At 63.8% G+C, this 24,208-nt stretch overlaps 1 protein-coding gene across 2 annotated transcripts in view; it reads right to left on the bottom strand.

Moving 5' to 3' along the window:
- Window positions 1-24,208, bottom strand: part of PRKAR1B (protein kinase cAMP-dependent type I regulatory subunit beta) — a 103,853-nt gene that overhangs the window by 12,218 nt on the left and 67,427 nt on the right. For both annotated transcript variants that reach the window (XM_053893839.1, XM_053893838.1), the window contains exons 5-9: window positions 21,596-21,657; window positions 21,160-21,206; window positions 12,800-12,958; window positions 6,429-6,489; window positions 1,140-1,261 (exon numbers count right to left, since the gene is read on the bottom strand). In XM_053893839.1, the coding sequence (XP_053749814.1) occupies window positions 1,140-1,261; window positions 6,429-6,489; window positions 12,800-12,958; window positions 21,160-21,206; window positions 21,596-21,657 (451 nt within the window). The remainder of the gene's footprint in view (window positions 1-1,139; window positions 1,262-6,428; window positions 6,490-12,799; window positions 12,959-21,159; window positions 21,207-21,595; window positions 21,658-24,208) is intronic.

The following is a 24,208-nucleotide window of genomic DNA, read 5'->3' as shown; positions in this document are numbered from 1 at the left end:
GACCCGGCAAGGTCCCCTCTTGTTTTGTTTTTATTTTTAAAAACGTTTATTTTTGGGCGAGAGCGTGAGAGTGTGCGAGCAGGGGAGGGGCGGGGAGAGAGGGGGAGGGAGGGTCCCAAGCCAACTCCGCACCGTGAGCACGGAGCCTGGCACGGGGCTCGAGCCCACGAACCGCGAGACCGTGACCAGCCCCGGACGGCTGTCGAGAGTCAGACGTGCCGACGGAGCCCCCAGGCGCCCCTCCTTCGCTTGTTTTGGACCCAGAAAGTGGCCACGGGCACCGAGCAGGGCGTACTTTGCTGGCCGTGCAGAAACTGCAGCGTGGACGGCCTGCTCTGGACAGCGCCGGGCCCCGCGCCGCCCTGCCGAGGCCTCCCTCTCTCCGGTGGCAAGATGCACAGCTGAAGAATGTGTTTTAATGAGCATGAACGTGAAATCCTTCCGCCCCTGAGCGCCACGGGAGGAGGAAGCGAGCCCAACAGGCGGCGGCATACTTGTGGCCCCGCGTAATCGGTGCTGCCCCCCGCGAGGCGGGCCCCCCATTCGTTCCGGGCAGCGTCTGGGTGGGGGCTCACCCCGGGGGTCCCAGCCCAGCACAGCCCTGGGGACGGGCAGCCACGGCAGCTGCTGGCCTGTGTCAGTGACAGGCGTGAGTGTGGCCGACACGGATTACGGCCCCAGCGCCAGCTGTCGCCGGGCCTCGTAAGAATGACTCACGCGCCTCCAGCCTGGGAACCGGGGGCCACTTTTAAGAACCAACGTCCTCGTCTGAGGTCCTTGTAGATGGGCGCATAGTCGTGAGAGGCAGCACGGAGAGATGCCACAGACCTCTTTGTCCGCTGGTGACAACGCGCCACAGAACTTGAGGTGCCGCGCCACCCAGGGTCCCGACGCGGGTTCCGACTCTCCACCCCCACTGCGCACACGCTCGTGTTCAGCCCGGCACAACGTCCTCCCGGGGCACCGCACGCCTGGGGACCCGACGCTGTTTTCCAAGAGGAGAGTCTCGCTTCCGACTCTCCAGGGCGAGAAGACACGACGGCACGGCGTGAGGCCGTTAGCGGGGCAGAGGGCGGGGGGGGCTCGGGGTCGGCACACGGGAGCAACGCGGACGGGGCCCCCGTGAGGGCGGCACTCACCTCCGTGATGATGAAGAAATCGTCCCCGGGCTCCCCCTGGACCACGATCTTCTCCCCGTCCTCAAACTGCACGGGCTCCAAGGCGTCAGCCACGGTCAGGCGCTCCCACTTCTCCAGCGACTCTAGAGTGGGCGACAAGGGGACCGTCACTGTGGCCTCGCCCCTGCCCTGCACCCGAGCGCTCGCTCCGCAAGTGTCGCGGATCGGCTGCGAGGCACCCGGGGCGCGTCTGTGCGCTGGGAGGGCCTGGGCGTCGCAGCACTAAGTCGGGCCCGGGGGGGGGGGGGGGGGGGGGACCCGGCCAGCGCGCCCGCCGAGCACCGAGGCCACGACGCGGTTTAACGCGAGCCTGCTGGGAACCACCACCGGCTGGGAAGACGCTTCATCGCCGCTCAGCTGCGAGGCTCGGCACGGCTGGCCTCCCGTTACTTCGGGTCAACACACTTAATTCCAACTCACGCTTCTCGGCACAGCTTGCAAGTCCAGTGTCCCCTGCCGCCCCTCCCCACACCTCCCCTTCCTGGTCACTGTCCATCCCTAGCCCTCGGGAAGGGAAAAAACACCCAATACGCCCCATACGCTCCTTCTGTAAGAAAATAACGACTGCCTGATTAACTATTTCTTCCTCGGCAGAAGAAACCTCCCCGGCCTAGACTCCTCAGATGCTGCTTAAGTGGGTCAGCGGCTAAAAATACAAAGCAAAGCATTTATTTTAGAACTAGGTTAGGAGCGGGATTTCTCCACGTTAAGACGCCTGCCAGTGCTTCTCGTAGCAAAGGACCGGCTTTCGGGGAGCCGTCAGTGCACGCGCCCCACCGGCCCGCCTGGAAAGGTCTGCAAGGCCAGTGGGACTGCTGGGGAGTCAGGGCCCGGGCGTTCCCACGCAGCCTCGCACATCCACCGCCGGGGACCGAACAGAGCAGCGGCCTCAGGAGCGGCACGAGCGGTGCTCGTCGGAGGTGGGTGCGCGCGGGCCGGCCGGCCGGCCAACGCAGAGGTCTTGCCCGTGGGTTCCGAGCGAGAGCCACGAGTCACGCTGCTGGGGAGACATCTGTCCCCGCGTGTCTCTTCAGCCGGTTCCTCGTTACACCTGAAACGTGACGCTCCGAGGCCTGAACGTCGACTCGCGAAGCTGCGTCCCGTCAGAAGACGCCAGGCGGTTTCTGGGCCCCGATTACTGAACGATCTCTTCTCTGAGGCAACTCAGGAAAGAAGCCCCGGGAGTGGTTCTTCTGCTGTGCACAGCCCGACCCTCCAGGCAGCACGGGCCCCTTTCCCGAGTGGGACGGTCAACATCGCACCCGCACAGGATGCAAACGGAGGCAGGCGTCCCTCCGCTGTCACAGACGTCCTGTAGCCGGAGCCCGAGAGCCAGCAGGCGTGTCGCCTGCAAGCAGGACACGGGGAGGCCGGGGTGGCTTCTGCGCTCACACCCCCCGGGGTTCCGCCACGTTCAGTGCCCGCCAGGGGCCGACTCCTATGTCCGTGCGCACAAACCAGAACCCCCGGGCCCCGGGTGCACCGTGGCCGCCCACGCTCCTTCCTGCCGGGGGCAGGCTGCCCAGACCAAGGCTCCCCCACCTTCCAATGCCGGAGGGCTCTGTGCAGCTGGGTAACTGAGGGCCAAGGGGTCAGTCTTGGGGTCGCTCTGCCCGACGGCCACGGAGAAGTGCTAGCTGGCAACAGGTTCATCGGAGGGAACAAAGCTTCCGCGTGCAGCTGAGCAGAGCACTGAGCGCACCTGGCACACAGTAAGAGCAGGAGGGATCGGAAGGCGACCGGGGCGCTTGGGCTCCGAGGGAACGGGAGACGGTGAGGGACCAGGGGGCCCCAGGCCCGGGGATTTCTCGTGGGGCTAAAGCACCCCTCCTCCCAGCCTCCGTGAGACCCCGAGGACCCGCGCACGAGGCTGCCGAGTCTCACGTCGCCGAGTGCGACGCTGACCCATCAGCACAGCACCCCTTCGTATGACGCGCCCAGACCAGGCACCTGCAGAGACGGGCGCAGGGCCTCCCCCGGGGGTGACAAGAAGGTTCTGGAACCAGGGAGTGGGGGTGGGGGCACAACCCTGAGTGCAGACGCCCCGAAGGTAAAAACTCTGGGACAGTGGATGAACTTTTACCACAAGAGCACGAGGAAAACCAGACCCTTCTCTGTTCGTTTCGCGGGACTTCAGAGGGTGTGGGGTCGTGCCGTGGCATGCGCCCCAACCCCGGGGCCAGACGTCCTGCGGCGCCCTCCCTGGCAGGCCTACTTGATTGTTTTTGGTTAAGTTACTCAGATTCGCTACAAATGAGAAACGGAACGAAGCGAAAAGAATGTGAAAAAGTGCAGAATGCCACCCTACGTCACATCGCCTGGCCGAGTGCGTCTCCAGTCGTAGAGCCAGACAGGAGGGTGGACAGAAGACGGTCACAGCTGCTTTTACAAACATGACCACCAGGCGCTTCCAACGTAAAGTCTTAAAGTTTACTCTGCCTGAATTTAACACCAGGCAAAGAAACCAAGAGTCTCTCTCTGTCTCTTTCGAGGTAAGATACCTTCTTTTCCAAAACATTCCCCTAAAAGAGATCACGAAAAACACTGACTCAGTGGTCAGGTTTCACACACATTGATGCAGATGGAACGCCCACTTTTTAGGTCCAAAGGGGTAGAAAACAGGCCATTTCAATTTTTCTTGATGTTTATTCATTTTTGAGACAGAGACAGAGCACAAGCAGGGGAGGGGCAGAGAGAGAGAGGGAGATACAGAATCCGAAGCTGGTTCCAGGCTCCGAGCTGCCAGCACAGAGCCCGACGCCGGGCTCGAACCCACAGACCGTGAGATCATGACCGGAGCTGAAGTCGGACGCTTAACCGACTGAGCCATGCAGGCGCCCCAAAAACGGGCCATTTCATGTGGCTCGACTTGACACCCTGAACTGCAGGCAGGCTCTGTGTCGAGGGAACAGGTGCCCCCGTCTGGCCTCCCTCCCGTGTTGGTTTTCGCTCCCCGGTGTGGGCTGAGAAGGAGCGGACACACCCGTCCCGTCCAGGGTCTTCTGAGCCTGCCTCCGGGGCGCTGGCCCTCCTGCTCTGGGCGCCTGGGGCCTGGCGGGGGCTGCCTTGTGCCCTGCCTCGATCGAATGCCTCCGTGTGGCTCTGCCCCTCCTCTGCCCGCAGCAGCCACACCCCCGGGCGCTCTCCTGGGCTCATCGACCTCCGCGCTCGATCTCGTCCATCCGTCATTTGGAAAAAAAGTTATCGACACAGTAGCGCACATGACGTAACCCAGCAACATCCGTCCTGCGCGAAATCACGTGAAGGTTTTGTCACGATTGCTTCAGATCCATTTGTTAAGGTTTTAAAATTTTTAGTTCGTTATTATTGAAGCGTGGTTGACCGCAGCGTCACTGATAAAACGCCAGTGCCCTGCACAGGGCGCCCAACCTGACTTCCGCCTCCCTCCCCGCGGCTACGACGTCCCAGGACCCGGCGGCTGGTCTTCCGCTTTTGCCGCAAGATGGCTTCGCAGGCCCTGCTGAGCCGGGACCGTCTGCTGCTTTCTGCCCGCCCGCAGCTCTGGTCACTCGCTTGACTGCCCTCCACCCCAGAGGACGCGGCAGGCCTCACACCGTCTCCACCGCCTGGATGCCAAACACCACAGTCTCTCTGCGCCCTTGCGAGAGACTCCCGAAGGCTGTAGGGCGGGGGGGGGCACCGCTGAGCCTGCTCCTCCCGCGACCCTGCGGACCTCCGAGGCTTGGCCGGAACGCGTCTCTCCAGCTCTTCCCTCTTCAGGCCGCTGCTCTCTGGGCGGACGTGTGTCCTAGACGAACCCTGTCCTGGATTTGATTTCTGTTTCTGTGGCCGTGCTCTCTTCCTAACTGGGTTCCTTCCATGTGTGGCTGGCTCTCAGCTTTCCTTGGTACTTCCGGCACCTATCCCAGTCCCAGTCTGTTCGGCCGCGGTGGCCTTTCCCCCCACGCGTCCACGCTTGGTGCAGGGGGTGCGGGTGGGGCTTCCTCCTGACCTGCCCCCCAGTCCTCCGCTGGAAGGGCAGGCGGCGGGCACCCCCCACCCTTGTCTCTGCAGCCTGGACAGTGGGCCCCGGGCAGAGGGGAGCCCAGCTGGGAGCCAGGGCTGCTCCGGTGCCGGCTCAGCCCGGCGTCCCTACAGGCTCACGCCGCGCAAGGAGGGGAGCGCCCCAATCCTGTAACCTCATCCGCGAGCCTCAGCCCCAGTGCCGGACTCACACCCAGTGGGTTTTGTTTGCTTCTTTTCCTTCCTTGCGCCAGCACGCTCTTGGAAAAGGAGAACACCCTTCGCTCCCCATCCTCACCCAGAAGGCCATGGGGACCGCTGCTGGACGGTGGTTTCCAAAGGTTCCCGGAGGCTCAGCACTCCGCTGTCCCTCGCCCTCCCAAGCGGGGCCCCGCCCGTGGGCGAGTGCTGCCCTGCGTACTTGCGTTTCACTTGATTAAAATGGGACAAAATTAAAATTCGGTTCCTCGGGCACAGGTCAGGTGCTCAACGCAGAAAGGACCATCACCACGGCTGAAGGTTCTCCCTGACGGGATTGGCCGGCTACAAACGGTGGCCCCTGTGTATGTCACAGCTACTCCAAAACACTGAAGACTCTTGCTGGTGAGAGTTCTGTTGACAGTGCTGGAAATCGACTGAAATGCAGCCAACGTGTTTATCAGACCACAGGGCAAGAAAGGGCAGTGGGTGCACCAGGAGAAACCCGCTTGGGAAGAGAAAACAAATCAGGCCCGGGAATGCTCGACACCGGGGACCACGTTTACTAGAAGAACACGAGGTGGGTGTCGAAACTGACAGATACAGAGGAAGGGCTGGCGGGGACACCGAAAGCAGAGGGACGGACAGGCAGAGCACGCGGGACGAGGGCACAGACGGCCCAGGAGAGGATGACCGCGCCCAGCGGATCAGACACAGAGCTCTTGGTGCACGTGGATAGACACACGCGTGTGCACGTGAGTGTGGCTGTGTGTGCACACGTGTGTGAACGTGCCTCTGTGAGTATATGCGTATGCACGTGTGCAACTGTACCTCGCGGGTGCATACGCGTGTGAGCGAGTGGCAAGCATGCCCGCGTGGGTGCATACGTGTGAGCCATGCCTGTGTGGGTTCACACGTATGCGTGTCCCAAACCCACACGTCACCCGGAGGGCTGAACCTTCCAGGCACACGGGGAACATGGAAATGGCTGGACCCAGCAGGCAGGACTCAGATGAGACCGGGGGAAGCTACCAGCACAGGCTCGCGCATGGGGTGGGGGCCACTGACCCAGGATGGAGACCTTGCTGAGAAACTCCTCGTACATCTTGCGTTTTCTCAGGGTGCTGCCCTGTTCCAGAGAAAGAAGACAGAAAAGAAGGTGGGTCTTTGTGCCTGAATCATGTTGACATTTCCAAATTTCCCCAAGTGACTCTGAACTCTTAAAAGGAAACCCTTTGACCATTCCATGTCCCGCAAGCCCCTCAAAGACCCCAGCCAGCACCTCCTCCAGGCAGCTGCGCCTCCCCTGGCCGCCGACAGTGACCTCATCCAGCCCGGGCCAGTGACTGGTCCACACGACGAGCACCCAGCCAACCAGAATCCTGCACTGGGGTTTCCACGTGCTCAAGGCAGATGTCCCCAAGGCGGGATTGCAAGGGGTACTGTCTGAGCCGGGCTCACCGCACCCCCACCCTTCCCCCCAACACACACACACACACACACACACACACACACACACACACACACACACACCTGGAGAGGCTCTGGGGCTGGCGGCAGAACTGAGTGTGTGATACGCTAAGGAGGGAGTAGCCGATATGGGTCAAGTCCCCGGGCTGGTTGTGCCTGAACCTGGGGCCTGGTGAGAAGGGCCAATGAGTTGCTTCTTTCCCAACCAAGAGCTGGCTGAATAAGATAAAACCAGCAGACAGGGCCCTGTCAACCTCCACATGAATTAAAAATGAAAATCCACTCCAAAAAGAAGAACCGGAACACGAATTGGAAAAGGGCACCCACTTCCTCAAGTACGCATCCCAGCGAGCTGGTGGCCTAAGTGAAGGAGGAGGAGGCCCAGCCTTCCAGCAGCCAGCACCAGCCCAGCAGGTAGAGAGCAGTCTGGACTTTATCCCCTTGGCCTGCTGCCCAGGGCCTTTGCACAGCGTACACACTCCACAACTGGACATGGCTACGCCACCACCAAGTCCTGTTAAGCACTGCACATTCAGAAAACGGGGACATGCTCTCCACCGGCAGAGCAGCAAGCCTGGTCTGGTTAAATTCAAACGGCCTCATCCATCACCTGGGACGTGGAAAGGATGGGTCGACCACAGACCCGACACCTGGTATGGAGAGAGGAGGGAGGAGGACAGCAACGATGACAATGTGCTCGGGCCAGGGCAGCAGCAGAAACCCAAAACGCTCAGGCCCACCTCAACCTCGCGAGAGGCCCGTGAGACAAGGGCACGGTTACCCTCATCCCCAGATGAGGAAGCAGGCTCGAGGGGCAAGCAAATGCCTAGACTGGGATCACAGGAGCAGGAATGAAACCCAGGCTGGGTCCTACGCATCCCAAAGCTTGGTGACGATGGTGGTGACCGTGGCAGAGGTGATGGTGATGATGATGGTGGTGACGATGGCGGGGGGAGCAGTGATGACCTTTACCAAGTACGGTGGTGGAGGGCTGATGGGGAGGTTCGGGACAGTCCCATTCCACATCCACATCACCCATAACCTCCCATGCTCTCAGACCAGTCTCACCACCTCGGGGCCTCAGTTTCCCCAACAGGAGAGCGGTCGGTCAGCACCACGTTCTCCGCGTCTTCGACCTGGGCTTCTCCCTACCTTCCTCCAAACTGCCCACATCCTTGCCTCAGCCCAGAAGGCTCCTCATCTGCTTCCCACGGAGACGCAGAGGGAGAGCCATCAGCCTCAGAATGACCCCCCCCGCGCCCCACCATCAGAGATGGGGCTGGAACCTCTGCAAACAGGCCCTCGCAGCTGCCCAGACGCCTGATCTGGGAAGAGGTGAGCTCAGCTCAGACGTCCCCAGTGCTGCCAAGACCAGCGCCTCGAAGGATCAGCTCTCTCCGTGACCCTGGGGTCGCCACCAGTCTCCACTCTACAGGGAGGTGTGCAGGTCAGGGAGCGGTCGTAACCTGCTGGTGGCCACTAAGAGGTATGGTCAGGGTCAAAGCAGGATGTCGATGTACAATTGGTGTTCATGCCACAGAGATGGAGACATGCTGGGCATCCTCCCCCTGCAGAGGGCACCCACTGCGTGCGGTCCTGGACCGCGGTACTCTGGGCATCACCCCTCCCTGGAAGGCACCCACTGTGTGCGGTCCTGGACCGTGGTACTCTGGGCATCACTCCTCCCTGGAAGGCACCCACTGTGTGCGGTCCTGGACCGCGGTACTCTGGGCATCACCCCTCCCTGGAAGGCACCCACTGTGTGCGGTCCTGGACCGTGGTACGCTGGGCATCACCCCTCCCTGGAAGGCACCCACTGTGTGCAGTCCTGGACCGTGGTACGCTGGGCATCACCCCTCCCTGGAAGGCACCCATTGTGTGCGGTCCTGGACCACGGTACTCTGGGCATCACCCCTCCCTGGAAGGCACCCACTGTGTGCGGTCCTGGACCACGGTACTCTGGGCATCACTACTCCCTGGAAGGCACCCACTGTGTGTGGTCCTGGACCACGGTACTCTGGGCATCACCCCTCCCTGGAAGGCACCCACTGCGTGCAGTCCTGGACCGTGGTACACTGGGCATCACCCCTCCCTGGAAGGCACCCACTGCGTGCAGTCCTGGACCGCGGTATGCTGGGCATCACCCCTCCCCTGAAGCGCCAGGCCGCCCGGTGGCTGAGCAGAGCCGGGACCATCCAGCCCTCAGCCTCCAAATTCAGGGGGTCACCACTACACCCACAGCCTCCTGAGGCTCAACCCAAAGAAATGCTGAGAATGTTCTAGAGCATAAGGTCGTTTTCGGACAGGCCCTCTTCAGGTAGGGGTGGGGGGTGCTCAATGCTCACAGAAAGGGCTGGAAACTGGGGGACCGGTGGCCCTCCCCCCGCAGGGCCTGACATCTGAAGACAGAGGCAGCCCAGGCTGACACCAGGAGGGCCTGTCCCCAGCGCACGGAGTGCGCTCAGGAGCCGTGGGTAAGTACAGAGCTCTGCCCCTGCCTGGTCGGTGCAGCCGCCCACGGGGCCACTGGAGGCCCGGCCTTACCATTCTGCAGTGAGAACCTCACGGTGCCTGACACAGGGCACAGGGACCGATGGCAGGCGAGGGCAGCGCTGGGAGGCCGCTCCAAGAGGCCAGCACAGGGGGTCCACTGGGGCGGACACCCCTTGTCTCGTGGCCACACAGACACGGGATGCATAGGAGAAGGTGGGAGACTTGGGCGAGCCAGGATGGGAAGGGCGGTGCTGAGCGTGGGAGGCGTTGGGGGCGGGGGGCAGGGCAGGCCCCAGGCAGGCCAACGGAGGCTGCGCTGTGCGCCTTTCCCCAGCTCAGGGTGTCCAGGACTTGGGAGCTGCACGCACACGTGACACAGGAGGGGCGTCCAGACAGCCCTGGGTCTGATCGCCGCCCCCCGACTAGGCATGCGGGCAAACATTCCCACTTCTGGCCTGTTTCCTCGGCTGCACAAGTCCCGCCCCAGAGGGTCCCGTGAAGGTTACGGGAGCCCAGGCCTCCCCAGCACCACAGAGGCTACAAGTCCCGAGTTCAGAATCCACACAGAGGCCCACGGTCATCCCCGGGGCCCTCCATCCGGCGAGGCCCCAACAGGGCCAGGGGACCCAGCCAGCCGTCCACCTCCCTGCCAGACGACACAGCACTGAAGGGGCTTCTGCAGGGCTGCGGCCAAGGTGAGGACGCAGAGCCAGGCGGCCCGTGGCAGAGCCCAGGGCGTTTCCAACACCGTGGCCGCCATTGTGGCCGGTGTGGATGCTCAGCCCGGGCCACCTGACGTCCTCAGCCGGCCTCGCTGCGGAAAACACATTTCTTCTGAAAAACCACCGATGGTTCCCACAGCCCTCCCAGCAAGGATGCCACCCAGTGGAAGACAGGCCCGACTCTGCCCAGGGACCTCGGACACTAAAGGCCAGCGTAGCTCGGTCCAGCCGTCTCCTGCTGCAGGACAGCTCGCGGGAGGAGACTGGCTGCAGCGGCCGACCGAGGCGCCCCCCGCCTTGGGGTGGCTTCCCGCTGTGAGGGAGACTTTGGGTGAGGGTGGGTGGGAGCCCGGGGGCCTGTTCACAGCTGAGTGGGAGGCAGCTCTGAGAGTCTGCAGCGCCCCTCGGTGCAGGAGAGGCTGGCGTGGGACTCTGCTTCCCGGGAGCATGGGGGCCCAAGGAGATTCTCTGCGTCCTCCACGCAGGGGGAGCAGCCGGCAGACCAGGACGCCCCCTCGCTGCAGATGCGGGGACAGAGCCTGGCCCTGCTCAGTGGTGGTGGCCGGGCGGGCTGGCCTCGCCGAGCTCTGTCCGTGCCTCCGCACCGCACGGAGCAGCAGAGGGAAGGGAAGGGACGCTCACGGGAACTTTCCAGATCAGACGTCCCGAACCCCTGGGGACACCACTGGCACCCTCCGCCCCCCCCCCCGCCCGCTCCCCATGGCGTGTCCCAGCTCAGCGCTAAGCGGATGCATGATGGCGGGGCCACGCTGCATGATGGGTGCCTCCAAATCTGTCCAGACCCAGGACGGACGCTAAGACAGACGCGTCCGGCAGGACACTCCCTTCCGAGGCGGCCGGCACTTGCCGTGTTCCTTCCCCAGACTGGGAGGCTCTGCGGACTCGCAGCACAGCTGTGGCTATTCTTAGCACACGGGGCTTCAGAATGAAGACAGAGGAAGCGCCAGCTGCCTGGGTGGTTTGGGAACTTCCCTGAATACAAGGTTCCAGCCACAAAAATCCCACAGCCCAGAAGGACTCAGCACTGACGATGGCGAGAGACAGTGGCTTATGCAACACGGGCCAGGTGTGTGCGGAGGGGCAGAGGCTTCTGGGTCCGCTCCCAAACCTGCCCCGGCCGGGAGGGGGCGGGGTGGGGGTGGGGGGGGGTCAGGGCACCCCCCCTCCCCCACCGGGCAGCCGGCCTCTCCCAGGAAAACAGGCGCCGGCAGGTGGAGGACACGAGCAGAGAGCACGGGCTGGGCTCCAGGACGCAGGGACATGCAGCCTTCTCCCAGCGTATCCGGGGCTCCACATCTCCCGTACGCGGTGGGCGCTCCGTCGATGCTTGCTGAGTGCACGGAGGGCGCTTCCTCACACGCACGGAGCCCGATCAGACCACGACCCCCCAGATGGCACTGAACCCTCCCCGCGTCATGCAGACCCGGTGTTACAGCGGGACCAGGACGGGTCGGGGGCGCGGGTGTTCCCAGGATGAGGGGCAGTCTGGGCCGGGCCCTAACCCCAGGCTCCCATCTGACTGAGGCCTGGGGCTTCTCTAAACTGCCTGTGGACCGAACCCAGGCCTCCCCCAGAGCGTCCCCAGGTCACAGCCCCCACCCCACGCCATCACCGGAAGCTGCACCGTCCCCAGGGACACAGCCTAGCCCTGCAGGGCACGTGGGGGACACCACAGGTCTCCAGGCTGGGGGCTGGTCTCCCTCACCCTCCCAGGGTCAGGATGTTTCCATACCCCCCAGGACGGCCCCCCGTCCATTGTGGAAGCCTCTCTGGGGGCCCCCTGCACACTCGGGTGGGAGCTGAGGGCTCTGTGGGGGTGGTGAGCCCACGGACTGCATCCCCCACGGGACCCCTACGTCCCCATCCACGGTGGTAACCCCGCTGCTCCCTCTGTCCACGCAAGCCCGGACACTCCTCTCCTGGACACGCTGGTTCCTGCTCAGATACCTCTGCTCAAATGCCACCTCATCACGGGAGGGGGGCTTGGGGCCTTTCTAGAAAACAGCAGCCCCTCCGCGCCTCCCAGTCGCCTCCACCCCGTTCTCAGCTTTATCTTTCTCCAAAGAACTGTCATCACCTGAGGTGTGTGTTTGTCCCCTGACTCCCCCACTAGCACGAGGGAAGCTTCCCAAGGCCGGGTGCGGCACCCGTGGTATTCCCAGGTGGGTCTCAGCACCACGAACATGTGTGCAGGACGGGCACTGAGTGGGCACAGGCAGGGCCTCCCCAGCTCCCAGATCACCTCTGGGAGCCCCCTGTGCATCTGCCATGCCCCTGATGGTACAACAGGGGACCTGTGCCCACCCTGCACCAGCCAAGAGTGGATGTGGCTACCCATGAGAGAGAGAGGCAAAAACGCCTGAGGGTTGATGCCTGCGTGAGGATGTCTGGGGCCAATCAGTCTGGTCCCGCTGTGCCGGGGCCACCACAGAGCCAGGCCCCTGGATCTCTTTGCTCTACCCCCTTGGTGAGTGGGTTTCTAGTCTCAGTCACCTCGTGATCCAGGGTCGCAGCGAGAGCTCCAGCCATCACGACCCCATTCCAAACAGCTAAAAAGAGACAGGGAAGGAAGGCAAAGGAGCCCCCCCAGCTACCTGCTTGCCGTTTAAGAAGTTTCCAGAATCTCTCCCACACTTTCCACCCACCCCACTGGCCCTTATCTATCACCCTCCCTTGGATAAAGCTAGGGCTCCCGACAGAGGCTTGGCTGTGGGTGTGCCAGGTGCCGCTCACCATGAGGATGCGCCGGTAGCTGTCCCGGTCAATGCCCCAGAGCTTGAGGTCCGTCTTGGCTTTCACGGTCGCTGCCCTGGGGGTGCCGTAGATGAGCGCCAGCTCCCCAAAGCTGCCCCCTTCGCTGATGCTCGTCACCCACTCTCCATTCACGTATACCTTCAGGGGACAGAGAGAGAAATGTCAGAGGTGTCCCAGGGGACACGTGGGGTCACGCCGGCACGTCCCACACCGGGAGCCCTCCTCCACGCCCACCAGAGGGGACCCGGCAAGGACCTCGCCTGCCCGGGCACGGCCTGGACCTCTGCCAGCTTTGCTGCCCGTCTCACTCCCAGCCCCGCACAGAGCCCTGGCTGGGCGGGGGCGATGGCACCTTCTGAGTCTGGCCCCAGTTGTCGGCGAGACGGGCCGGAGACGAAGGGGGAAGTGCCGCCCAGGGCTCCTGGTCCGAGCAAAGCCCTGCCTGCGTCCCTGGCCGGCCTTCGATTCGATTCCTCATCCGCCTGAGGTGGGCCTTGGGGCCTGTCTCCCCAGCCGCACACTCAGGGCGCCCCTGCGGACGCTCTCCGGGTCTCTGCCCGGCGCCCCCACCTCCAACCAGCGCGCGGGCCCGGCCTGGCCCGGAAGGAGCCATGTTGGCAGGGCCTGCCCTGCCCGGGACAGCGCCAGGCTCCCTGGGCCTGCGGTCAGTGGAGACGCTGCTGGGGCACCGACGAGACGAGGCTGTGCTGAGAAGGGCCCTTTCAGCCCGCGTGCGTACTCGGCACAGTGCTCCCACTATGACCGACCCTGCACGTTCCGGACCGCACAAGAATGGCGAGATTGTCCATTATGTGGTGCCGGTCTGGTTCCTATAAACTGACACAACACGTGCATTATCCCCCAGCGTGTCAATGAGCTTTAAGAACAGCTCCCATTGGCAAAATGGTGTGCGCGTCGGGAAAGAATGGATTGCGGTGAATCACGGGCGTGATTCTTGCCAGAATCAACGACTCATTATCTGCCCTACGACTGACACACAGAAGCGCGTGTCTGCAAGGAGACGCCATGCAGGTGAGAACTCCGCGTTTCCGTGCGGGCGAGGGTCAGGGGAGACCCGGCCGACCAAGAGGGGTGGGCAGGGCTGAGGCACAGTGCGGCCCAGGAGCAGGGGCTCGGCACTCGCTTCCCGCAGGGAAGTCTGGGCAGCGGGGCCCCTGGGGGAAGAGACGCCAGGGTCCACACGACGAGGCCCTCGAGGAACGAGAACAGTGTCCCGTCCTTCCCACGAGGCAGGGAACAGGCCGCCTTGCTCTGCCACGGACGTGCAGGGACATCCCCCAGAACACGCACCCCTGGTTTTCTCAAAGGGGACCCGGGGCCCGTGGAGAGGGGGCAGTGACCACTTATCGGTGTTCCCGGTGACCCAGGCACAGCCGGGCCAGCCCTCCCCGCACTGGGCTTCCTTGCGGTGAAGTCCTGGCCACGGAGGCGTGACTCCCCCAGCAGCCACGTGCATGGACCCCAGTTGCATAGCTCCAGGACGCCCCAGACGTCCCCAGGTCCCCTCCAGCAACCATGGCCCCTCGGGAAGCAATCAGGGGCACGTGCCTCTGCCCTCGCCGTGCGCTGCGGGGCCCAGCTGGCTGCTCGGCACAGCCGTGGAGCGGGCACCCATCCTGCAGGACACAGATGGTTCCTGTGACTCCTCCAGGGGGAATGTCGGGCTCGGGTCGTGGGTCGGAGGGTCGGGAGACTTTGCTGACAGTCTGGGGAGGTGGGTGGGCCTGTCTCTTGTGCCTTAGGGGGCACAGAAGCCACATGCCTCCATCGGCTGACGGCAGGGCCAGCCGCCCAACAGACAAAACAGCACAGGGACCCGGGGGACAGAGAATGGGGCTCAGCAGAGCCATCCAGGCGTCCCTGGACCCCGGTTTCCTGAGGCACATCCCCAAAGGCAGGGCAGGACTAAGGGGACCCCCTTCCCTGCCCAGAGCCCAAGCCTGGGAGAGCTCCCTGCGAGACGTCAGAGAAAACCATTGTGCAGAGCCACAGAGGGCCCAGGACCACACTGCAGGCCGGCCACAGAGCACAAAGAGGCCATCCTTCTCGGGACACTGGCCTCTGTCACGGCGACCGCACAGCGCCGGGCCCCACCCCAGCTGGCACGCAAACGGGCTACTTCTTGCTTTGCTTCACTTTTTGTTTCTTCTTCTTTTAGAAGAAAAATGGTGGGAGGCCCCACTGGGCTGCACGCACGGCCCCACCACTGACAGTGCCTTCTCCAGCTGAACCCGGAGCCCCCACCCGGCCGTTCTGCGTGAGCAGAACCCCCACCCATCCGTGTGTCCACCACCCCGGTGCGGACTGAGCGCCCCTCTGTGCCCTGCGCGTTCTAACTGCTGGCGGTCAGCAGGGGAAGGCAGCGGGTTCCTGTCCACGGGACTCACCCACCGGCCGGGAGAAAGGCTGTAGGCAAATAATCACACAAACACACATTCGTCATGACACACGCTCCGGGCGTGAAGAGAGCGTTCAGAACGGCCACAGCAGTGACTGTCTGCAGAGAGCTCTCTGTGAAGGGGAACTTGAGCCAGGCTGAGCGTCCGGCTCAACGAGCAAAGACGTGGGAGAAGGGCGACTGAAGCCAAGGACAGGACGTGCAAAGTCCCTGGGGCCACAATGGAATGGATACTAGATGCAGCATGACCAAGCAGGGACAGACGCCATGGGGGCAAGAGCAGGGGGTCAGGGAGGGAAGGGCTGCAATGTTGTTCTAGAAGCAAAAGGCAGCCACAGAAGGTTCCGGCACCTCATCTGGTTTACACTGTGGACACTCCCTCTGCTGGGGAGTGGAGAACAGTGTGGGGCTGCCCGAGGGGAGAGGGGGAGGGGTGGGGAGGCCACTCAACAGGTGGCTGTGACGTGGCCCAAGCTGGACAGCCTGCTTCCGCTCCACGCAGAGGTACAGACGGCGATCGGACGGGGCGCGCAGGGGGGGCACAGGGTCCTGCTCACGAGAGCCCGGGGCAGGGGGGCCCGTGCGTGGAGGGGAGTGAGCATCGCCCGCCTGGCGGTGCCCCCCGCCTCGCCCTGCCACCCGCCCTCCCGACCCGGGCATCTCGGTGCAACGCTCTACCGCCCAGAAAGCAGAAACCATCTGGGAGGTGGAGACAGAGCGCGTCCGGCGGGAGGAGTGCCCGCAGCCCCGCCCGCTTTCTCACGCCGCCTGGGGCCGGCCTGGCGCGGCCCGCGTGCCCCGCTGTTGTTTTCCTTCACAGACGGCAAGGACAAGCTAATGGCCCGTCTCCTCCCGCCTCCCAGGCCCTCACGGGAGCGCCCGGAGTCGGCCCCCGCATCCAGGTCGCTCAGCCGGTTGCCCACAGGAGCCCTGGGGGCAGGGGACACCCCGCGGCTCTCCCTACCAGGCCTGGGCCGTCTCTAGCCCGAAGCCGGATGCCCACGGGGCGGCCTGGCTGGCTGCCGTTCACAGCGCGCCCCGAGCACGGGCGTTGACGCTCCCGTCCGCAGCACCCGGGCCACGCGGGTTCAGTTTCCACCCGGGTGGAGAGCCGGCCGGCCCCCTCCAGAGGAGCCCCAAATCTGTCATGGCACGCGGGCCTCCTCCTGCCCCCTCCCCACACAGACCACACTAGGCACCCACAGAGCAGGATTTCGCCAGGACCCCGGAGCGCCCCTCCTAAACGTGGAGCAGGGCATGTGTACAAAGGCCACCACCACACTGGGGCGGGTCGGCTCACCGTCCCCCAGTCCCAGAGGACAGTCATTACCCGCGGAGTCCGAAGCAGCCCCCGACCACAGCGGGCCCCAGATGTGCTCTGCGGACGAAATGGGTCGGAAGGCCGCAAATGCAGCAGAGAAACATCACCGCCAGCTCTAGGCCGTGGCCACAGCACGTAGTAAGTGACTGATTAACAGGGACAACCTGAGAACAGGGACTAGAAGAGACACTCACACCTCGTTCATAGCGGCATGATCCACGACAACCAAGAGGTGTGGGAGCCACCCCGTGTCCACTGACGTGACCAGACACGGCGTGATCCATCCACACAACCCACTATCTATCACTGAGCTTCACGAAGGAAGGAAACTATGACCCTGCCACAACGCGGATAAACCTGAAGGACGTGACGCTGAGTGACGCAAGCCAGACACAGAAGGACACGCACCGGGGACCCACTCCCTCGAGGTCCCGGGGGCGTCAGACTCACGGACACGGGAGGACACGCACCGGGACCCACTCCCTCGAGGTCCCGGGGTCGTCAGTCTCACGGACACAGAGGAGACGGTGGGGCCGGGGCTGGAGGAGCGGGTGGGGGTCGGTCCGTGCGTAACGGGACAGAGTCTCAGTGTGGGGAGATGGGACGTTCTGGAGCCGGACGGTGGGGCGGCCGCACGGCAGCGTGAATGTGCTCGGTGCCCCTGAGCTGTAGGCTTGAAACTGGTTAAGATGGAAAATTTCATGTTGTGTGTATTTTACCAACTTTAAAAAAACAGAGCACCAGGCAAATGCTGAATAACAAGTGACCATGCCCCGGGGTGCCCTGTCTGGGGTGGGGGACACAGCTCAGAGGCCTCCCCTGGACGCTGGGAACCGGAGGGAACTGGGCGGGGCAGGAGCCTGGGGGTGGGGGTGGGGGCGGTCCCAGCACAAAGAGGGTCCGAAAATAACGAAAGCCTCCCAGGATTAGGGAGGAGCCAGGCCTCAGACAGAACTACGTTCCTGAGCCCTAAAATCGGCAGTGGAGTATCCTTTTAAATAGAAATGCTATGTTCCACGAATAAAACAAATTGGGAGATATTTTTAAACTTAGAAAAATGGATTACAGCTCTTGGCAACACATGCTGTGGTGTCTCTCGAAAACCATAATTGAAGCCGAACCTGGTGTTTTGGGCACCGGCCACCTGGCCATCCCCCCAGGGCGCCGCTGGGCCGAGGGCAGCATCCACGCCGCAGAAGGGGAAGGTGTTCAGGGTGCCGAGCCCAGCCAGGAAGAGGGCCCGGAGGGGGCGGGGGTCGTCCTCGGGGCTTCCAGACTTAGTGGGCCCCCCTCCCCTCGTGAGGCCCCACAGCCAGGCTCGGCGACCCCGGGCCGGGTCAGCCAGGCCGCTCCCCTGTGCCCTGGAGGGCGGCTCACAGAAATGGGCACGTTCAGCGTGGGGCCAGGGCCACAGAGAATCTGGTGTGATTCCACACCGGGAGCGTGGTGGCAGTAATCACGATACCCCGTGCCCCATACCGCACCCCGGCCAGCTGACATCCCAGATTCCTGACTGAGCCGTTTTGATTCCCTCACATGTGGCTTTCAACCACACTGCTGTGCTGCCCGGTGGGTCCCACATCACAGGACGGCGCCCGCCCAGCTGGGGACCCGAAGGGCCTGACAGAGGGACCCCTACAAGGCACTGCCTGGCCCAAACCAGAGACTCTGTCGGACGCGGGCATCCACCCACGGTGCCCAGACATCCTGCTCCAGGAGCCTGGGTACGGCGGGCACCTTAAAGACACCTTTGTACCTGAACTTCTGAGGCCGGGGCCGGACCCCGCCCAGACAACATATTTGGGGAACCAGCTTGCAAGAAGGTGACCTCACTTCTTCCCTCCCCAAACCGCCTCCGCGGGTCCCTGGCCTAAACAAAAGCCAGCTATGACCCCTGGCGCGTCATGGGGAGGCTGGGGACTGCCTGTCGGCCCCTACCCCACCCCAAGGGCCCCTGGGGCCGGGCTCCGTGACCTCCCCTGGGGGTGTGGAGGGTCCCTGTCAGGAAGGGCAGGCCAAGCCAGCCGATTCTCAGCTGCCTCTTCCCCGTCACGTCCCACTTACGAAGGGGCCGGGGGCAGTGGAAGGAGACGCCATCCTGTGGGACCTGAGGGCACTCGGACAGATGTAACGGCGGGTGTGAGGAGGGAACGGTCCACGCTAAGACGCTGAGCGTCAGGGGCACCATCATCTGGGGTGGCAGGGCCCACGAGCTGTTCAGGGGACCCTCTGTCAGGGGGCAGGTCCTGGTGGGCACCCGCCTCTCACACCTTCAAGCGCCTCCCGCCAGGTGCACTCTCTGCATCAGAGCTGGGGGTGGGGAGCTGGGCGGGGGGGGGGTTCTTTGTGGTGCAGGTGCGGGCAGGAGGGTTAGGGTCTGCCCAGGAGGGATGGGGTCTGCCCAGGACAGTGGCCGCAGCGGCCCAGAGAGAGCAGATTAGCGGGGTTGGGGGGGGGGGGGTGTAGAAAGAGGGACCACATCCACAGAGCCTCCTCCTGACCCCACAACGGGCTCTGCAAGGCCACATCAGGAGGACTGCTCCCTTTGGTCTGTGAGCTCTGTGTCCTTCGAGGACACGGACACGGTGGTCAGTACAAGGCCTCGGCTCTCAGGCCCAAGCCTGGGGGGTGTCTGACCGTCTGCTGCCTTCCCACACGGGCCAGGGAGGAACATCTCACGAGACCCTGCTGTGGGCCCTCCAGGCTCCCGAAGAGAAATGCAAGAACTCTGGGAGAAGGTCCCCCGCGTCCCACACCCGCTCACCCCAGCAGCACCCCGGGTGTGCCCAGAAGTCCCAGGGTTTGCTCTCGTTGCTGCCTGAGCCCTGGTGGTACGACTTGAGTCAGCCCTTTGAAGACGTCTCCAGATTGAATTAGAAGATTCTCCAGATTGAATTAGAAGATTCACGAACTCCAGTGAACACAGAAGAGGAAGGAACATCCCAGGGGAGGAGAAGCAGGAGCCAAGATCTGGGTCTAGGTCGGGCTCCCTGTGTGGCAGGGAAGGTCCTGGGTCATCAGCACTGCAGCACAAGAGAGGAGCTGGGTGTGGCTCTGCCTGGACTAAGGGGCAGCCGGGCTTGGGTGGGCGGGGTCTTGAGGATGCATAGGAGTTTTCGAGGAACAGCAGAAACAGGAACCGATGGAAAAGAGGAAAGACCCAGAGGTAAGGCACTTGCTCATTGCTGTGCAGACCCTGAGGGCAGGGGCCACGTGCCCCCAAGTGCTTCTCAGCACACAGCAGGGCTCTGGAAACATCTGACCAAAAATGCGAGCAAGGTGAGGACAGGCGGGGGAGGGGGGCTCCTGACGGAGAACAGGGTCGAGGAGGAGGAGCCGGGCGGGGGAGGCGGGGGCCCCTCGCGGGCAGGGAGCGCGGTGCAGGGGGAGGCATGGAGACACCGAGCACCCCAGCCCTGCTGTGTAACGTGGCCATGGGTGTGTAACCACGAGCTGAGCTGAGTCACAGGAAGGAGGCTGCTCGGCCACAGAGAACCATGGGGCCAGGTGCGCGTGCGGAGGAGGGATGTCCCAGGGAGGCCAATGGAGAAGCGGGAGCAAGAGGGGCAGCAGGGGTCCTGGCAGAGGCTGCACAGTGCCAGCAGGCCCCAGGAAGCGAGAGGGCACCGCTCAGGGTTGGGGGGGGGCAGGCCCCAAGAAGCAGGACCCCAGGAAGCAAGAGGGCACCGCTGGTGGGGGGGCAGGCCCCAGGAAGCGGGACCCCAGGAAGCAAGAGGGCACCGCTGGGGGGGCGGAGGCCCCAGGAAGCAGGACCCCAGGAAGTGGGACCCCAGGAACCAAGAGGGCACCGCTGGGGGGGGCAGGCCCCAAGAAGCAGGACCCCAGGAAGCAAGAGGGCACCGCTGGGGGGGCGCAGGCCCCAGGAAGCAGGACCCCAGGAAGCGGGACCCGAGGAAGCGGGACCCCAGGAAGCGAGACCCCAGGAAGCAACAGGGCACCGCTGGGGAGGCCAGGCCCCAAGAAGCGGGACCCCAGGAAGCAAGAGGGCACCGCTGGTGGGGGGGTCAGGCCCCAGGAAGCGGGACCCCAGGAAGCAAGAGGGCACCACTGGTGGGGGGGGGCAGGCCCCAGGAAGCGGGACCCCAGGAAGCAAGACAGAGCCGCTGGGGGGGCACGGGCCCATTGTCTGGTCACATAAGGGACTTGGGCATGAGTGAGAGAGAAGCCCATTCGAAGGCTTTCCTGGAGATGCTGTCCGCCAGACCCCGTGTGGACGGCAGCCTGGGGACCCAGGGAGGGACGGATGCCCTCACCACTTGAGTGGGGGGGGTGGCTGCAGGGGTGTGTCTGTGCCACGCCCAACAGGTCCACAATGGGTGGGGGGGTCCCTAAGCCCCGGACCAGCAAGGTGGACAGAGGAAGGTGAGTGGGAACAGGAGGAAGGCTGTCCAGGGCCTTGGGGTCTGTAAACACTCGGCTTCCTGCCCGCTTTACGAAGCGCTGGGGACCCTGGGGACCACCGTCCGTGGGCGCACACCCTCTTACTCATGCCACGCTCAGGTGCATTACACCGGCCTTCGGATGAAACGCGCTCCTGGGCTGACCGGACCGCGGACGAGGCAGGGAAGAGATACTCACGTCCACTTCTCCTTGGTCGATCACGTAGAAGTTATCTCCTTCGTCCCCTGTAAGGAGAGAAACACGCTGTGCACACCGCAAAGGGCACCGGGGGCCAGGCTTCCGTCCTCCCGGAAGCTGGACCTGCCCCAGCTTCACAGAGGCCAAGGTCCCTGGGTCTCGCCGGCTGTTTCCTGTTAAATAAAACTCGCACGCATGACACGAGGGTTGACCCACAGGGGCACGCTCCCCTCGTGCGGCCCCCCATGCTCCGTGTGTGGTGGGGCCCCCGTGGTCCCCGCCTGGCCCGTCTCAGGGTCCAGCTTCGCTGGTGGAAAGTTACGGAGACGTGGGCTTGGCGTGCAGAGAGCCCTGACTTTTCTCGCGGGCGGGCGGGCCTTGTGCTCACGGGGAGCCGGCGGCCCGGCGCCCTGGCTCAGGGAAGCAGGGAACATACCTTGCTGGATGACAGTCTCCCCGGCGATGTGCGTGACGGGGAACATGGCGTCGAATATGTCGCTGGAAGAGAAAACGCACGGCATGTGGGGGCTGCGGCAGCGCGGGGCACGGACCCCCCCCCCCCCCCCCCCACCTCACGCGGAGCAACGAGCTCCGGTCACCCGGGGGAAACGGAAAAATCCGCCTTCGGAGGAAATCATGACCCTTCGTGGCCCTGCCGTCCGGGCAACAGCTCCCAACCTCCAGACCGTGTCCGTGCCGGGATCCACGGGGTTCTCGGTCTGGGTCTCCACAGAAACGGAATCAGACCGCACGCACTGCGTCAGACACAAAAACAAGCTGACGGCAGACCCTGGCTGTTCCTCGCGTCAGGAAACGTGAGTCCGTCCGGACACGTCCTGTGGGCCTGCTTTCTGCACACTTCCCTCGAGGGGCGTCCCGAGATCCCCGAGGCAGGAACCAGGGCCTCTACGCGGCCTGGCCGGCCACCGGGGCCTGACCCGCGGGCTGTGCCAAAGGGCGGCCTGGCCGTTGAGTTTCCTAAATGTGGCTGTCGGATGGACCGAACGGGCAGGACACAGGCAGTGGGGAGGTGGAGCGTGGGACCCTCATCTCCGCGGGACTGCATCCAGAATGCACTGTCAGAGGTCAGCCTCGCTCCCGAAATGCGATGGCCACGCCCAGGAGACCACGCCCACCCACCCACCCACGGGGTTCCGAAGGAGAATCGGGCAGCTGGGGCCCCTGTGTGGTCAGGGCACACGGCAGGGCTCGGGGGGGGGGCCTGCCTCCTCTCCCCCCGCTGAACAGGAAACCTTCGCCAGACTGGTCAGGTCGAGTGAACCTCAGAGGAACTCGCGGGAGTTGGACACGACCCCCCAGGGGCAAGCGCGAAACCAGAGATCCCAACAGCCTTGTGCTCTGCTGTCTCTAGGGTCCAGGAAACGTTAAAAAGTCACCCTTGAAGTAGTAGCTGTTTCCTCCCTGAGAAAGAGGACAGGAGCCGCGGGGTGGCAGGGGCTTCAGGGTGTTTGCAGGAGCCCCTCCGGCCCTCTCTCCCCGCCCCCCCCCACCCCCCGGGGGAGCCGGTATCTGTGCCCCGGCCTGGGCTGCACTTCTCGGCCAGGGGGGACCGTCTGCAGACGGGTCTGGTCAGTTGTCCAAACTGCATTGCTTCAAAACCACAGCATCAGGGATCTCAAAGTGAGCAGATGTTAAAGAAACGATTTTACAATTCCTGCCTCGTTTTTAAAAAAATTCTCAACGGTAATGGTAAAACATTTTCCCAAATGCCATGAGTAATCAAGCCAACCCCGGGACCCGTCACCACCCAGCCGGGGCAGGTGCTTGGGACAGCGGTCAAGCCCCAGGGCAGGGCCGCAACCCACCGCCGACCCCACACGCGGCCTGCACTTCCATTCCACGCGGACGAGCCCATGGAAAAGTCTGTCTTGATTTGGTGCCTTTGTCATTCACACAGAAGTAACGGCTGTAACTCCAGTTTTTGTCCTGTGCTTCGTGACGTGTGTCCAGATGGAGAACCCCTTAGCGGCCGTCCTGCCGAGGCCAGGCCAGCACCCCGGTGACCACACAGGCGACTCCCCAGGTGCAGAAGCGGCGACGACGCCCGATCTGTGAACAGCGAGGCCGGAGAGCCCAGCCCCACGCACCAAAAAGGGCCGCCCTCCCCCTTTTCCCTCAGAAGAAGCTAACGCCCCCAGAGCCCCCCAGCCCGTCACCAAGGCTGGAACACAGGCCGTGTGCGGGGCGGACGCCGAGAGGCCCCCCTCCTTCCCCACCTCTGCGTCCTCTCAAACAAGACCCGATCCTTCCTGCCTCTTAGCCCTTAATGGCATTAAAAGACTCTGATGAAAAGAGAAACGGTTTTCTATTCTCATCTGTAAGTGACCTCTGGAAACCTTTACTGAAGCTGTCGCCTGCATCTCAGCGTCTGACACCGGGTCCTGCCGCGGCCCCCACCAGGCTCCGGAACTGGGCTTGGCAACTCCTGGGTCGGGGCCTGAGCCAGGCCCGGGGACACAGCCCTCGCGGCCGTGGAGACACAGAAACGTGAAGAGGTTACAGCCCTCACTCCCCAAGGACGCTGGCCGGGTGCCCTCCATCCGCCCGCTTGCTCCGAGGTCAGACCTGCGGCTGTCTCGTCCAGACAAGGAAACCAGAGACACTAAGTAACTCTGCCAAGGTCAGCAGCTGGGAAGAGGTGAGGCCAGGCCGCACCCCTGCCTTCCTGTGCAGGGCTCTGTGGGGCGCCCGGGGCTAAGCGAGGCCTCCCGGTGTGTTCGGGGGCACGGGGCCTTCCCGGTCTCAGGAAGTGCCCTCAGAGAGCAGGTGGTGGAGGGTCCTGGCCGCCAGCCCCGGGGAAGCCACAGGCACACCCTGCCCTCCTCCGATCTTGGCCTGACGGTGGGGTCCTCTGGCTCTTGAGAGGTCCCCGGGCCAGAGTGGTCGCCACTCCCTCAACAGCGGGGAGCAGCTGACGAAGGGGTGCCTGCTGGTCCTAGCCTCGTGTCCATGTGGCCCCGCGGGCACCTCTCGCCAGAAGCAGGTGAACTCACCTCGCTCGAGGGCAGCGAAGGGGCCCTCAGGGTTT

Source organism: Panthera pardus, unplaced genomic scaffold (genome assembly GCF_024362965.1).
Source record: "Panthera pardus isolate Hobbes unplaced genomic scaffold, ASM2436296v1 HiC_scaffold_4, whole genome shotgun sequence".
In the NCBI taxonomy this organism is placed as follows: Eukaryota; Metazoa; Chordata; class Mammalia; order Carnivora; family Felidae; genus Panthera; species Panthera pardus.
Note: the sequence above shows the minus strand (reverse complement) of the source record. Positions and strands in the feature narration are given on the sequence as shown.